The sequence below is a fragment of the Podarcis muralis genome, chromosome 7 (assembly GCF_964188315.1).
Source record: "Podarcis muralis chromosome 7, rPodMur119.hap1.1, whole genome shotgun sequence".
NCBI lineage: Eukaryota > Metazoa > Chordata > Lepidosauria > Squamata > Lacertidae > Podarcis > Podarcis muralis.
This window is the reverse complement of record NC_135661.1, coordinates 68,263,131-68,280,460: the sequence shown is the minus strand read 5'-3', so window position 1 is coordinate 68,280,460 and position 17,330 is coordinate 68,263,131. Positions and strand designations below refer to the sequence as shown.

At 43.4% G+C, this 17,330-nt stretch overlaps 1 protein-coding gene across 2 annotated transcripts in view; it reads right to left on the bottom strand.

Moving 5' to 3' along the window:
• Nucleotides 1–17,330, bottom strand: part of LOC114601474 (discoidin, CUB and LCCL domain-containing protein 1-like) — a 43,685-nt gene that overhangs the window by 10,741 nt on the left and 15,614 nt on the right. For both annotated transcript variants that reach the window (XM_028738635.2, XM_028738636.2), the window contains exons 3-7: nucleotides 5,231–5,368; nucleotides 2,555–2,606; nucleotides 1,776–1,848; nucleotides 242–375; nucleotides 45–82 (exon numbers count right to left, since the gene is read on the bottom strand). In XM_028738635.2, coding sequence (XP_028594468.2) covers nucleotides 45–82; nucleotides 242–375; nucleotides 1,776–1,848; nucleotides 2,555–2,606; nucleotides 5,231–5,368 — 435 coding nt within the window. The remainder of the gene's footprint in view (nucleotides 1–44; nucleotides 83–241; nucleotides 376–1,775; nucleotides 1,849–2,554; nucleotides 2,607–5,230; nucleotides 5,369–17,330) is intronic.

The following is a 17,330-nucleotide window of genomic DNA, read 5'->3' as shown; positions in this document are numbered from 1 at the left end:
TCCCTCTAAACAAATACACCAACAAATTAGTACGAGTGACATACCTTTGTGAAAGATGAGGCGTTTTTCAGATAAAGATCCCCTATTCAAAAGGAAACAGAAAGATGGATAAGATTAAGGATCTTGAGACTCAGGTTGCTTCCAGACGACCTCTTTATTGAGCATTCACCCTTATTTGTTTGCAGGGAGATTAGACAATGTTGGATATTTAATGAACATCCGCTCTGATTTGTCCCCTCACCTTTTTGAGTAAAGTCCATTGGCAAAGGTTGACTCGTAGAGAGTGATACCCTTCTCTCGAGACACAGTGACATGTCCCCCTTGCTCATCTAAGATTACGCCGGCATGGACAGCAGCTTTGCAAAGAACAGATGTCTGCAGGGAATATACATTATGAGACAGTGAAAGGAAGGAGATGGTGGTGACAAAACCTCAGGCAGCAGAAATCCAGCGGGAAGACACCACGGGAATGGAGAACATTATTTTATGCATTTTTTTAAAACACACACACACACACACACACACACACACACACCTCTAAGTGGTTTACAAAGTAGAATTGAAAATATTCCTTACAAATACAAAAAACAAACAATTTTAAAAAATGTAAATAAGCAATCTTAAAACCACTCTACATAATACTAAAATTACATTCTGAGCTTATCTGCTGATATTCCCATACACCAGATGTGTTGCAGGGATAACTTTACAGAAACAATGGTTGTATCAGCATTGAAGTTATATTTATTGTTCACTGCCTTGGTATCTTTGAAGAAAAGCAGTTTCTAAATATCTTAATAAAGAGAAACAAATAGAGGCCAAAAAAAAGGAAATTGGGAAATAGATGTGTGTTTTGTCCATGGGAAGAACCATCTGTAAAGAATGTCACATTTCTTTTTAAATCACTATTTAAATCCTTCACTGATATCACAATTTGGAACATTTCAAACAATGCGACTCCTGTCTTTATCACACAATATCCTGTTTGAGGCTGGGGACTAGCGGGGTTTATTGGTTAGGGCATGGGTAGGCAAACTAAGGCCCGGGGGCCGAATCCGGCCCAATCACCTTCTAAATCCAGCCCGCAGATGGTCCAGGAATCAGCGTGTTTTTACATGAGTAGAATGTGTGCTTTTATTCAAAATACATCTCTGGGTTATTTGTGGGGCATATGAATTCGTTCACCCCCCCCAAATATAGTCCAGCCCCCCTACAAGGTCTGAGGGACAGTGGACCGGCCCACGGCTGAAAACGTTTGCTGACCCCTAGGTTAGGGGGCTCAGCAAGAGTTGAGGTTCGGCTGCAGAAGGTCAGGACCACGGTCAGCTCACTGTGGGGCTGGTCAGCAGAGACCTTGGGGGTATTGCTCTGGCCACCATCAGTGGCCAACTGTGAGCTTAAAGGTGGACATTGCAAGCCTCACTCTTTCTGAGGGCTACTTGAGCCTTTCAAAAACAGCGCAGTGTTGTCTGCAGCCCCGCAGGAAAACATATTCAGTCAGGGACTTTCCACTGTAACAATTTCAAAGCAGGGTAGCTATGTTTGCCTGTTGCAACCGAAAATAACCTCTGATGAGTCTTCTGGCTAATTAAAAGACAACAACAACAAATTTGTTATGGCATAAGCTTTTGTGGATTATTTCATGCCCCTACAGATGATATGGACTACAGCTCCCATCAACCTCAGTTATCCTGGCCAAGGGTCAGGGATGATGGGTGTTGTGGTCCAAAACACCTATGCCTTTCTGAAAGCACGACTGATGCTGCAGGACTCACATCCCGGTAGCCTTGGTTCGTGTTGCCCCAGATGTCTCCCGTTACTCCTTTGCAGCCTGCAGGGCAGTAAACTCTGCAAGAAAATAAAAGACAACATAGTGTTGGGTCCTTCTCTCTATGTGGGAGCAGCTCTGTAAAGCGAGCCAGTTTTCATATATCCTCAGGTGGCATATGCAAGCGTTAGGGTTCCATTTCTACCATGCTATAACTACTCAAGGGCTCAAGGGCACTAAGAAAGACTCAGTTCTAGTTGAACACAGATTCAAATCCCTACATTAGGGTAGCAGCACAGAGAGCAGCAGCCCCACAAACCTGCTTAGAGGGCAGGTTTATGCTGGCCTTGAGTTGTAATTTTTTACCCTACGGTCCCAAGTCGGGTTACAACAATTAAAACACAGCATTCATATTAAAACACAATGTTACACTGTATGAAAAAAATTAAAATCTTAAAATCACAAGAATTGGTGGGTCCTAAATCTCAAGCGTCAGAGGTCAGGGTAAAGAGCTGTACCTTCAGCATTTTCTGAAAGCTGAATAATGAAGGTGCCAGAGGGACCTCTGTGGGAAGGGAGCTCCACAACTTGGGAGCTGCTACAGAGAAGGCTCTCTCCTGAGCCACCAGCCCTGGAGCTTCTGAGGGTAGAGGAACACCCCTGGGTGATCTTAGCACCCAAGAGAATCTGTGGGGAAGGAGGCGGTCTTTCAGGTATTGGGGGCCCCTTAAGGGCTGTAAGAAGAATCCCATCTATGCTTGGAGTCTCATGTAAGGGAACACTCACCTGATTTGTTCCTTCTCATAATGGATTCCCTTCTGCAAACAGGAGATCAAATCTAAAAGAGAAGGGGAGAGCTCCATTGGGTAAGAGTTCAGAACTTAGGGCCTGGTTGATTACAAGTCACAGTGACTCTGACGCTCTGACCCCTTGATCTGGATACAGTGGGATGTCTTCAAATAAGTCCTACTCAGAGTAGACCCATTGAAATTAATGAACCCAAGTCAGTCATGTCCATTAACTCCAATGGGCCTATTCTGAGTAGGGATACAATCCAATGGCACCATCAGAGTAGGACATTTGGGCAGAAGTCTAGGACCAGCAGAATAGGCAGAAGGGTAGGCTGACCACATTTTAAAATAAATGATGAAATTCACACTTCCAGCTAAAGTGTGTGTGGTCCAGAATGGGGTGGGGTGGGAGAGTAAGACCATTAAGTCTAAAGGATCTAAAACAGGCTTCCTCAACCTGGTGCCCACCAAATGTTTTGGACTCCAGTTCCCATCAGCTTTACTCAGCATGGCCTATGGTCAGGGATGATGAGAACTGTAGTCCACCAACATCTGGATTGCACTAGGCTGGGTAAGTAAAAGGTAACGGTACCCCTGCCCGTACGGGCCAGTCTTGACAGACTCTAGGGTTGTGCGCCCATCTCACTGGGCTGGGTAAGACTAACCTAAAATTACCTAACTGCACCAGTGTCTGGGATCCAAATGTAGTCTGGGCTTACAGAAATCAATTCAGCTCTGCATAACTCACTTTTTCCTCTGTATGTGAGGAAAACAGAGGCAAATCTGCCGTGCAGCACAAAGTTTCAGGCAATAGAGACAGAATCAGTTCTACTAGTTCAAAACTAACAAAATGAATTCCAGTAGGGACAAATGTAAGGTTCTGCACTTAGGCAGGAAGAACCAGATGAACAAATATAAGATAGGGGAACCTGGCTTGCAAGTAGTACATGCAAGTAATAATAATAATAATAATAAATTTTATTTATATCCCGCCCTCCCCAGCCGAAGCCGGGCTCAGGGCGTAGTAGTAGCTCTAGGGGCTCTTAGCGGACCACTAGCTTAACATGAATTGGATATGTTTAGCCTGGAGAAGAGGAGACTGAGAGGAGATACAATAGCCATCTTCAAATATCTAAAGGGCTGTCACATAGAAGATGGAGCAAACTTGTTTTCCCCTACTCTAGAGGGTAGGACTCAAACCAATGGCTTCGTGTTACAAGAAAGGAGATTCCAACTAAACACCAGGAAGGACTTTCGGACAGTAAGAGCTGTTCAATAGTGGTAAGGTCTCCCTTGGGAGGTTGTGGACTCTTCTTCCTTGGAGGTTTTTAAGCATAGGCTGGATGGCCATCTGTCATGGATGCTTTGGCTGAGATTCCTGCATTGCAGGGGTTGGACTGGGTGACCCTTGGGGTCCCTTCCAACTCGACAGTTCTATGACTCTATGACTCTGTCTTCTGGAGAGTGCCATGGATTGGCTAGCCCTGCCTTAGGAGATTCAGCAGCACAAGCTCTATGGAAGTAGATGGGGAGCTGCACACCTATGAACCATGTTCTAGGAAGCTGTTCCTGAGAGAAGAGAACGGCTTGGGCAAGAGTATCTGATTGACAGTGCTATGCTCATAGCAGGTCAGAAACAAATGTCAAAAATGCAGTCTGTTCCAAGATGGACACAACAGGAGTTGTTTTCCCTAATTCTCGTAAGAGAAAGAATACCAAGCAGTCTAATGTCCAAAGTTTCTCATCAACCCTGAGAAACTCATATCCTCTTACGATCCCTCTCAAAAAATCTCAAAGGGATGATGGGGTGGTGGTGGATGGTGACTCACAAATGTTTGTGGTGTGTAAGCCCCAATGACTGGCTGCTTGTGTGGGGCCTTCAAAGGCAAAGGCCAGCTGCAGATGTTTCCCATTGGCATTCTGCCTGCCAGTGTCAAAACACAAGGCATGATTCTCATGCATGCAATGGCTCATTTACCCTTTGGGGAAAGGCCGTGGCTTTGCAGGTTCAACCCCTGCCTGGCATCTTCACATAGGACTGGGAATGTCCAAGCTTGGAGCTCTGGAGAGCTATTGCCAGTTAGTGTGTAGATAATACTGAGCTACATGGTGTGACTTGCTCTCAGATGATATCCTGTGTTTCTCATCCTTTGGGAAAGGGCCGCAGCTCAGTGGTAGAGCATCCGCTTTGCATGCAGAAGACCCCAGGTTGAATCCCAGGTATCTCCAGGAAGGACTCCAGGGTTTCCCTTGCTTGAAACCCTAGAGAGCCATTGCTAGTTAGCGTAGACAGTACTGACTGAGCAAGATGCACCCATGTTCTGACTTGGTGTAAGGCAACTTCATAGCTTCCTACGTCCCATCAGCAGGTCTTTCAACTTGCAAAGAAGGAAAAAAAGGTAATTAAAGTAATCAGGGGTCTGGAGCACTTTCCCTACAAGGAATAGTTTCACTGTATGAACAGCCACAAATACTTAAAAAAATAAAAATATCATAATTATTTTTATTTTATTTTTAATTAGAAAGGCATTCATCAAAGGGCAAGAGTGACATATGGGTGAGCTCACTGAGATGCAGTGATGGAAGTGGAACGGGCAGAAGGCTGAAGAGGCAAAACTTTCCCCAGTTACCTCAAATGTTGCACCAAATGCAAGGTGCGTATCTCTCTTACCTGATTGGTTGCCACTGGCATAAGAAAGGAGGAAGCCACGTCCCGAGCGATGTGCTGTTGTGTTGAACAAGATGGTCACTGGGGTAGAGTCCATCACCAGGACTGTGTGTGGAGGATTTGAATTGCTACAATATGGGCCTGGAGAGAGAAAGAGAGAGAACAAAAACAAGTGACACTCATGAATCATTACATCAAGAAACACACTGGTTATTCAGCCCAGCCTTAAGCAATCATCTTCAGCAATGGATCAGCAGAGAGCTCAGATTGCTCCTTGGTGTCTAAATTTTCTACCTTCAGTTTTTGAATGCAGAGAAACAATCAAAAAGATGATTCCCATACTTTTTATAAAAATATTTTTATTGATTTTCCATATTTATGATAAATACTATGAAACAACATTAAAAAACAAACAAACCCACAGTGTCATTGTCTTATTCCTGAAGTTCGCTTAGCAGGTCTCTCCACAGATTGCCATGAGTCAAAGGCAGATTCTGAACACTGTCCTCATGTTGTATGAAGTCAAGGAATGATTACCAAGTGTTGAAGATATTAAAGGGGTTTGAATTCTCATTGGCTGTTCATATCTGGCATGCCAGTTTTTCAGTCAATACTATTGACCAGATCCTCATGTACCACAATTCAATGTTCAGACCATCAGCTGTGTCAATTCAATGTTCAGACCAGGCTATCTCCATGCACACTGCAACTAAATGAATGGTCAAAAGTTCCTTGTGGTGGACCTGCAAAGCCTAGACTTCTTACAAAGGCAGCAACACTTATTATCACCAGAGTGAAACACTGGACTATTTTGAAGAACAGTACAGTGGTACCTTGGTTCCCAAACAACAAAAACCCGTAAGTTAAGTGTTCCGGTTATTAAACGTTTTTCAGGAGCCAAATGACTGATGTGGCTGTTGGTTATTGTTCCCGGGGCGCCTGCACCAATCAGAAGCTGCGCCTTGGTTTTCGAACATTTCGGAAGTCAAACAGACTTCCAGAATGGATTAAGTTTGGCGCTTTTGTTTTTGCTATTTATTTTGCGTTTTTGTTTTTGAGGCTTTTTCGGTTAATTTGTTTTTGTGACTGTGTGGAACCCAGTTCAGCTACTGACTGATTGTGTGACTGCAGAAATGGATAAAAGCCCCCCATCCAAACAATGACTATCATAAGTGCATGTAAGAAAAAAATATTACTTTTTATTTTTATCATCTACAATACTGTCTTATTTATTTTATAGTACAGTACATTGATTATTGCTTTCATTTTATGGATCAATGGTCTCGTTATATAGTAAAAGTCATGTTAAATTGTTGTTTTAGGGGTTGTTTTTAAAAGTCTGGAGTGGATTAATCTGTTTTGCATTACTTTCTATGGGAAAGCGTGCCTTGGTTTTAGAACGCTTTTGTTTTGGAACGGACTTCCAGAACGGATTACCGGTAAGTATGAGAACCAAGGTACCACTGTAATATCAAGAATGGACATTGGCTATAATGAAGGGGGAGGAAACCATATCAAGCAATTGCACATCATAAGAAACAACAAGAAAGACAACTTTTTTGGGGGGGAAATACCACTTTGCAAAAAGAGGTATTGCTTTATTGATTAAACCAGGTGAAGGCAACCTTTGGCCCTCCAGATGTTTCTGAACAGCAATTCCTATCAGCCTCAGCAAGCATAGCAACTTTTTCTACAGTATTGCCAATGTTCCAGTTTCTTCTTCTCTTCTTTGTTATGCCAAGTGCAAAAGTGCTGCTCCAGATGGCAATAATCCAAGCTTCACTTGGGTAAGCCTCACAGATCAACTAATAAAGCGGAATGATGGATGGTCCAGTATAAATCCACCACTAAATGCACTATAACGGAATTGTCGACATGTTACAGAATATGCAAAAGCAAAACCAACCCTCTACCAATCTGGAAGGGACCCAGGCTGACGGCAGTTGGAGTCCAGCAACATCTGGAGGGCCACAATTTCTGCATCCACAGAGGACAAAACCCTCTCTTTCGGTCTCCTGCGGCTGGGGACAGGTAAATCTGGCAATTTCAGTTCTTCTCTGTTTCTCAGTTTTCCACATTTCCACATCAGTTTGCAATTTTATTATTATTTTTAGGTTGTCATGAAAATTCACCAGCCAATTTCTCCAGATATTTTCGTAGGCCGTTTTGCCTAATATGTGCATTTTGTAAGCACATTCCTCTAACACAACACACCTTTGCATGTTATTTTCACTGACGTATGCATTTTAATGCACACTTTACTCCAGTGCATGCATTACTGTGCGCCTTACTTGGCCTTGCAACATCCTTCGAATTTAGAAGGATGCCTGTGTTTCGGTTCATGTGTTGCTTCAGGAAGTGTGAATCTGGGAAGCTCACCTTTAAATGCAAACGAATCCCCATTTCCCCCCCAGCCATACATGCGACCCAAATGTCTGATGCCCAACAAATGAAGAGAGATTTAGCTACCAGCTATGGCCACCAAATTCCCCCCTTTTCTCTTTCGGCTCCAAACAACTTAGAAAACAAATCCCCTCGTGCTCTCAGCCATGTAATCCAAATTAATTTGCAATCTCCCTCTCCCCATTAAGACCCCGGATTAACAAACTACCAGCCTTTGCCCAGCACTTTGTAGGAAGGGTCTGATCAATAAGTCCCTGTTTTATAACGGGCAGATTTGCACGACACAGCTTCCCCCTCCCGCAAGCCCCAGCTGTCATTTCAGCAGGCAGGCCAGGAACACCAAGACCTGTTGCAATGCATTCTGCTCTTATTCGTTTTATGGCTCCACTTTAACAAGGAAAGCCTCAGGCCCATGTTCACACATTCTAATCTTCCATGGAATTGAATGGGCAACCTAGACGACAAGCCAGCTCTGCAACTTAAATGAGGGGCGGGGGAGAGGGTGACTCAATCTGCCAGTGCGGAGGGCCTGATCCAGATTAGGACTGTAGCTTGGTGTGTGTTGTTGAAAACTTTAACTCTTTGTGCCTCGATTCAGATTCTTCCATCCTGGTTATTTGAATTGGGGGGGGGGCGCGGATTCCATTCACCGCAATGTGAACTTATTCCCCTTAGGTCAATCGACTGGCTGGGTGGGGGCAGAGATCTATATTGGGTTCATAGCTGGGGGCAAAGAGTTAAAGCTCTACTTCTTCCTATATTGGGAATTTGAGTTGTGTGTCTGTTTGTATATATGTGTGTGTGTGTGTGTGTGTGTGTGTGATATAGATTGCTGCTGGATTCATGGCATCTGAAAATATATACAGTGGTACCTCAGGTTACAGACTCCACTAACCCAGAAATAGTACCTCGGGTTAAGAACTTTGCTTCAGGATGAGAACAGAAATCACGTGGCGGCGGCGCGGCAGCAGCGGGAGGCCCCATTAGCTAAAGTGGTACCTCAGATTAAGAACAGTTTCAGGTTAAGAACGGACCTCCAGAATGAATTAAGTTCTTAACCCGAGGTACCACTGTACAGGAAACACCCCATTTGCGAGTGGGTTGCGTTCCAGGTCCTTGCGTGCTTGTGTGAAATCGGAAACCCATTGAAGAAACCTGCCAACACCCGCCCTGCCCTCCAGTCCGCCCTTTTAGTGACGTTTCAGTGATGACGTTTCCAGGTCCTTTTCAGGTTCGGCGCTGTACACGTGTACACGATTGCACCAATGTAGGCCATGCCTAAAATGGGAGTTACCTGTATATCTTTTCATATGCCCTCAATCCAGCAGCAACATAGACACAAGAACTGGAGGCTGCAGAGGCACCAGTTAAGGAACTGGACCACATTCAGGGCTCCGAGATGACTGCTAGAGATCAGGAGACCACTGGGATGTATGAGAGGACCCTCCAGAAGAAGCTCCTGGACCACCAGGGCCTATGGGACCAGATCCAGGACCCTAACAGGATGCCTTCCCCTGAATCTGAGGAAATGACCTTCCAAAGCCCAGTCCATCCCTGAGAGTCTAGAATGAAAGAGAGCAGATGAGGCAAAGAGGAGCCTTCTAGGGAAAGCCTTCGCATTCACATGCTGGAATGGCCTTGCATGTCATCTGTGAATCATCTTAGATGGACCATTAATGTCTGCATGGATGAGCTTCCTTCCAGTACAGACTTGAATATGGAAAGGAGGTGTAGATGAATAGAACGGGGGATGGGGGTGGGATGCATTTCTTGCTGTGTCTCTCTCCTACTCTTTGTTCAGTCCTGCTTTATAGCTGGCTTGCGAGCATATGACACATTTTGCTGGCCCACCAGATGTTACACAAGCATTACTGACAGCTCTGGTATGTGCCATTGCAGGCCAGCGAGTGGGAGGGCGGATGGGAATCTGTGGTCTCAAAGCGCTATGCCAGGAACTCAGTAAAGGTGACCAGATAAGAAAAAGCACCCACTCCAAATCACACAACACTGTCACGTCTCAAAATCATTGGGAAGTATGGGATATAAATTGCTTGATGCAAAATCATCTAACTTTCCAGCAAACAATTCAGAATGAATGCTCAATGGGGATGGAAGAGAAAATTCATTTTGTTTCCATTTTAATGAGAAAATATCTAACTCACATTTCTTGAACCAATCCCTGCACCAAAGCACAGCTATATTTTGAAATCTGCACATCTCTGAATTTTGCAATGCAATTCTTCAATCAAACAATATGTATAAAAATGTGTCTGTTTGGGGGAGACAGTGGAAATAGCATTAAAAATCAGCACTTTATTATAAGAAATTGCTTGCAAATAAAGGTCAGTTATATCTAAATCTAAAAATCATTTATTAGGAGACTTTGCATGAAAATGCTGACAAATTTTCATGAGGATTTTTTCTTTCTTTAAAAAATTTCAAAGTGCTGCAGAAATACAGAGAAGTGAATTTCAGATTGGAAAAATGAGAAGCCTAGAGCACCAAAAGAGACAGATCTGTCCATTCTTAATGCTCAATGATTCGCTTATACTGTCTAATCTGCCTGCACATTTTCTGCAAACAAAGCAAGGAGAGTTATAATAAACAGATCAGCTGAAAACCAACCTAATTCTTGCTAGTAAGGGCATGCAGGGCAGGCGGGGAGGGGAGTTCCTTGAGGCGAGACCCTGAACCTCTGTGCGGCAAAGTCTCCTGTAGATGCTTCACTCTGATTAAGCAGCCGTAAAACTATGGCTGAGTCAGAGTGAGTGATTCCCACATCCTCATCTTACCCAAACACCATTCTGCAAAGAGCTCTGACTGGGACAAAAGGGCAATCATGAATTATAGAGCCATCACTGGAGTCACTGTGTGCCAGAAGAAGAAAAAAAGTGTTTTGCATCCTGCCTGCAGCTAGACACCCACACACCCTTTTAAAACAAATAGTCATGTGTGTCTCCATCCTCATCAGCCATTAAACACGCCTCGCCCCAGCTCCTAACTCCAAACTGATCCATCTAGGAAGACGAAATGGTGGGGAAAGGGAACAGATTCAGAGCCAAAACAGATGAGATGTGTGGGACAACCACAACAGGCCATTTATCAACACTCTTCCTTTCCCCCCTTAGTCTGGCTCTCCTTCCCTTTGTTTGCTTCACTGCTGCTCTTTCAAATTGCGGATTCTTAGGGCATGGAGAAATATGTGTACATCACCCCTGCCCTGTGGGAATCCCTTGCAGACGAGAACAGTGACCAGAGGAGGAATGACCACTGGGAGAAGCCCAGGAAGAAGAAACACAGTGATACACCTGCAACAGCCTTCATCTTCCCCAGATGCAACAAAACATGTCTCCCTCATATGTCTGCAGTCACACCAGGCACTGTAACTCTCCAACAGTTTGACTTTACGCCAAGGCACAGTCTTCCATTGTCTCCCAAGATAGAGGGATGCCAACAACTCACAAGCACTGTGGGACACAGTAAAGGTAAAGGTACCCCTGCCCGTACGGGCCAGTCTTGACAGACTCTGGGGTTGTGCGCCCATCTCACTTAAGAGGCCAGGGGCCAGCGCTGTCCGGAGACACTTCCGGGTCACGTGGCCAGCGTGACAAAGCTGCATCTGGCGAGCCAGCGCAGCACACGGAAATGCCGTTTACCTTCCCGCTAGAAAGCGGTCCCTATTTATCTACTTGCACCCGGGGGTGCTTTCGAACTGCTAGGTTGGCAGGCACTGGGACCGAGCAACAGGAGCGCACCCCGCCGCGAGGATTTGAACCGCCGACCTTTCGATCGGCAAGCCCTAGGTGCTGAGGCTTTTACCCACAGCGCCACCCGCGTCCCATCTGTGGGACACAGATGGTGCAATAAAAACTGGGGGTGGACAATTTGCAGCCTCCATGAGGCCTTGGCCTCAGTTGATCTGTGTGGGAAGGAAGGAAACTACCAAGTGGGGAAGGGGTAATTGGAAGAGGGAGGGAGGGGTTCTCAACCCTCTGTTTAGTCCACCCATCACTGGGCCATGCCTTACCTGCCGACAATGGAGGTTAGTCCATTAGTGCACTGACTCACCTGCCTACCTTCCAACATAATAATAATAATAATATATTATTTATACCCCGCCTATCTGGCTGGGCTTCCCCCGTCACTCTGGGCGGCTTCCAAAAAAAGATTAAAATAAAGTAATACATCAAACATTAAAAGCTTCCCTAAACAGGGCTGCCTTCAGATGTATTCTACAAGTCTGGTAGTTGTTGTTCTCTTTGACATCTGGTGGGAGGGCGCCACACAGGGAGGGCACCACTACCGAGAAGGCCCTCTGCCTGGTTCCCTGTAACTTGGCTTCTCGCAGTGAGGGAACCGCCAGAAGGCCCTCGGCACTGGTCCTCACTGTCTGGGTAGAAAGATGGGGGTGGAGACGCTCCTTCAGATATACAGGACCGAGGCCATTTAGGACTTTAAAGGTCAGCACCAACACTTTGAATTGTGCTCGGAAACGTACTGGGAGCCAATGTAGGTCTTTCAAGACCAGTGTTATGTGGTCTCGGCGGCCGCTCCCAGTCACCAGTCTAGCTGCCGCGTTCTGGATTAGTTGTAGTTTCCGGGTCACCTTCAAAGGTAGCCCCACATAGAGCGCATTGCAGTAGTCCAAGCGGGAGATAACCAGAGCATGCACCACTCTGGCGAGACAGTCCGCAGGCAGATAGGGTCTCAGCCTGCGTACCAGATGGAGCTGGTAAACAGCTGCCCTGGACACAGAATTGACCTGTGCCTCCATGGACAGCTGTGAGTCCAAAATGACTCCCAGGCTGCGCACCTGGTCCTTCAGGGGCACAGTTACCCCATTCAGGACCAGGGAATCCTCCACACCTGCCCGCCTCCTGTCCCCCAAAAACAGTACTTCTGTCTTGTCAGGATTCAACCTCAATCTGTTAGTCGCCATCCATCCTCCAACCACCTCCAGACACATAACCATTTCAGAGGCAGTGATTGCCGGCTTCGTTTCATTCAGCGTTGCCCTTCTAGAACTCAGCAGGGAGCAAACCTAGAATTGGTTGGTTCCGCCTATCTTTGGCTCTGGCTCCAGCTACTGCCCCAACTGCCACCAGTCACCACTGTCCACCTGCTGGTGATCACTCTGGCCTCCACAGAAAAAGGATCATCAGATAACTTCAGTTATGCTGCCCTGTTGTATATAAAATAATAATGGGACTATTTTTTATTTTAAGAAAGAATGATTCTGGCAAAAACCCCCAAACACTAGTGGCTGGCCAGCTTTGAAAGCATTCAGATGAGAAGCGTGGGCTGCAAATATGGCCAAAGGAATCTGCTTCCAGGCCTTTGTAGTCCTCTTTGCCACAGGGCTGCGGCATGAAATCCTTCATTCCACGCCACTTGCCTCAACCACCGAGGAGCCTGCCAGTTGCATCATTTCCCACAGCACACTGGAACAAAGTGACGACCAAGAGACACAGCCAGAGACCCCTCTCCCTTCCTCGCTGCACGCACACCGCATTGTTCCAAGGTCATGCTGCCCCAGAACTTCCATTCCAGAGAACTTCCCGAAAGTCAGCCAGGAGCCAGTTCTGCTGAAGGCTGAATTGGATCAGAGAAGCCTCTGCTTTGAAGTGAGGATCTGCTCTGGGTGCTGCTGCCAGGAGCAGGAACTGGCCGACTGACGGGGGGGGGGGGGGAGAATCCCAGCAAAGGCACCATGCTCCAGTTAACTCAAAAAAGGCGCTTTCACTATAAACCCAAACTCTGTGTGTGTGTGTGTGTGTGTGTGTGTGTGTGTGTGTGTGTGTGTGTGTGTTCTTTATTGAAAGATAAAAAGTACATAATTCCAAGTGCACGGAGCAAGATAAGACACCAAAAAGCTATTGTAGTTAACCAGACCTTAACCTAATACAATATTTATAAAAACGAATTCCAAATATCATTTAATTTGTCGGCAGCAAGTCTACGTTTGAACCCAACTTGTTCATGTGTAGCGAGTTTGTAGATATCTTCAATCCAGTTCAATCCAGCTGCATTTTTATTTTTCCAGTTCATCAATACCTGTGTTTTTGCCGTAGTAAGGGTGAGGAATCCATTCCTATTGTCCCTTTGTTAGATTCCATGTATTGGGTATATCATTCAAAAAGATCTTTTCCTCTGCAAATTTGAGATTATTCCGTACAGTCGTGTTGATCGTCTCTATTACCTTCACCCCAACTCACGTTGCAGGGAAGCAAAACCATGTAGGGAGCTGTTTTCTAACAATCCAGACCACCAGTCTGTATCAGGGATGTAGAGCTACATTTCTGCATCCTCCTTGTTTTCCTGTTGCAGTTTTGCACAACTCTGCTCATGAATGTCTTGAATGCTGAGGCCTCTTATCTCCTACCACTTCCTGCATACCTGGTGGTTCCTCCCCTTCAGTTGACATACTTCACACTATCAGACAGAAGCTGGCGTTTCAGCAGTTTTTCTGTGCATCTGTTCATTGGGGTCTTTCAGTCAACAGGACTCCTTCAGTGGTATTCATGCAGTCAGGCAGAAAGCACCTTCTTTTGGAACATGAAATTCTGTTCAGAGAAGAGGAAACTCAACCATTGTTGTGTTTGGAAGCAGGCAAAGAGGAATTCCAACCCCTTTTCATTCCAGGAAATGTAGGAGCAAGATCAGGTCAAAATCATTTTGGTTTTTTTCCCCTGCTAGAAAATGAGAACACTGTAGCTGATGAGTGAATAATCATTGCAAGGTTGGTAGGGACGGAGAATTCTTTGCATTTAAAGAAAAGCCAACCCAATTCCCATTTCCCCAAATGAGGTGTGAATCATAACACAGCCATCCTTTGAAATTTGCGCAGTTCTGTGAATCTTGCATTGCAATTCTCCAGCCAATGCATGTGTGTAAAAATTCATCTGTTCATGGAAATAGCATGCAAAAAAATGGCATTTTAGGCAAAATTGCAAGGAAACATGAACATGCAAGGAGAAATATGCACGAAGACACTGGTGAATTTTCATGAGAACCTTTTAAAGAAAAAAAAATCATAAACTGAAGTTTTGAAAACCTAATTTAGGATTGAAGAAATGAGAAATAGAGAAAAACTGAAATGGAAAGATTCACCCATCCCTAGAGGTGGAGCTGTTCGAGAATATGGAGTGTGAGCAGGATCTGTAAGAAACTCCTTGCAGAAATTAAATGATCAAGAAATATTAGAAAAAGGGGCAAAAATATATATCAAAGGATAATTTTGAAATTAATTTAAACCAAATGACAGATTTAAAGGTGGTTTGGGATGCGGGTAATGTGGGGCTTTTTTATATAGCAAAGTGTGTACCAAAGAAAGATAAAAGAGCAGACAAACAAGGAATTTTACAAGGAATAAAAAAGAAAGAAAAAGAATTGATAAATTCCCCACGAAAAGAGATAGTGGAACAGGACATTAAGATATAGCAAACGCAATATGCAATGATAATAAATCAGGAAATAGAATGGAAAATTAAGTATTTAAAACAGAAACAATTTGAACAGGCTAACAAGTCAGGGAAACTACTAGCTTGGCAAATAAAGAAAAAACAAGAAAAAAACTGTATTAATAAAATATGTATAGAAAGAAGAGTAGTGGAAAAACCTAAAGAAATAAGAGACCAGTTTGTGAGTTTTTATAAAGAACTATATCGAGCCAAATAGGGTAACTGAGAAAAAAATTAGTAAATATGTATAAGATAGTGGAATAGGATATCAAAAGATAAAATGACATCTTTGAATGGACCAGTGACAATGATGGAATTGCAGCAAGTACTTTTACAGGCAAAATTAGGAAAGGCATATTATAACAAGTTACAAGATTACCTAATACAGTAAAACATTTAAAGGACATTATGAATATGACCTCAAATACAGGGAAGCTGCCAGAATCCTGGAAGTGTGCTTATATAACTTTGATCCCTAATCAAGATAGAGATCCAGAGCTGGTTAAAAACTATTGACCTATATCTTTGTTGAATAATGATTATAAACTTTTTGCAGATATATTAGCCAACAGGTTGAAAGCTGTATTAAAAGAGGTAATACATCAAGATCAGGCCGGATTCTTGCCAGGAAGACAAATGAAAGATAATATCAGAAATATAATTGATGTAATAGAATATTTAGAAGTGAGAAATGAAAAACAAGCAGCCTTGATGTTTTTAGAAGCAGAGAAAGCATTTGATAATGTCTCCTGGGACTTTATGTTTAAAATTTTGGAATATATGAACCGTGGAGACACTTTTATACAAGAAGTTAAGGCAATATATTGCGCAGTATTACAAAACAATCAGCAAAATTAATAGTAAATAACGTATTAACTGAGAATTGTAAGTTAACTAAACTAGACAAGGTTGTCCACTGTCACTTTTATTGTTCACATGAGTTTTAGAAGTTTTGGTGCAAAGATTAAGATGTAATCAAGAAATTAAAGGAATAAGAGTGGGTCAGAGACAATACAAATTAAAAGCTTTTGCAGATGACGTGGTGATATCTGTAGAAGAACCAATAGAGTCAATTCTGAAAGCATTAGAAGAGATAAATTTTCTTTGAGAAATACCAGGTCTTAAAATTATTAAAAATAAAACCAAGCTCTTGGTAAAAAACATGAATGATGAGAGTAAAAATGAATTACAAAACATATCAGGTCTAAAGATTGAAAAGAAGGTGTATGATTAACAGCAAAGAATATAAATCTGTATAAAGATAACTATCTGAGAACCTGGAAGGATATTAAAAGAAATTTGCAAATATGGGGTAGAATTAAACTTTCGTTGCTGGGCAGAGTGTTGACCATAAAGATGAATGTACAGTGGTGCCTCGCAAGACGAAATTAATTCGTTCCGCGAGTTTTGTCGTCTTGCGATTTTTTTCTGCTTGTGAAGCACGGTGTCGGAAAAGTTTTGGAAAAGCTTCAAAAATCACCAAAGTCTTCAAAAACCTCAAAAAAGGCTACCACACCGCATGCTATGAGTTGCTCCTCGAAGTCAAGTCGCAACTGTATTAACGGTGTTAAGAAAAAGGAAACAAACTTGCAAGACGTTTCCGTCTTGCGAAGCAAGCCCATAGGGAAAATCGTCTTGCGAAGCAGCTCAAAAAACAAAAAACCCTTTCGTCTTGCACGTTTTTTGTCTTGTGAGGCATTCGTCTTGCGAGGTACCACTGTATTACCAAGAATGTTATTTTTGTTTCAATCAATACCAGTGATCGGCTAGACAGACTGCTTCAACAAATGGCAAAACCGAGAATGAAATATAAAATACTGATACACACAAAAGAGAGAAGAGGTTTCTCCCTGCTGGATATGAGATTATATTATGAAGCATCTTGTCTGTGCTGGTTAAAGGAATGGTTGCTATTGAAGAATCAGCATATTTTAGATTTGGAAGGTCATGATAATATTTTTGGTTGGCACGCTTATATGTGGTATGAAAAGGTGAAAGTACATAAAAGTTTTGCAAACCATATAATTAGGAAAAATTTGTATAGAATATGGGACAAATATAAAAATTAATTGGAAATTAAAACACCACTTTGGCTTTTACCTTTGGAAGCCATAGCAGTGAAAAAGAAAAATATGACAGAAAGCTGGGCAACTTATAGAAATTTGCTAAGAGAGGAGGGTGGAGACTTTAAACTAAAAGAGTTTAAGGATTTACCAGGAATGTTAACATCATGGTTATAT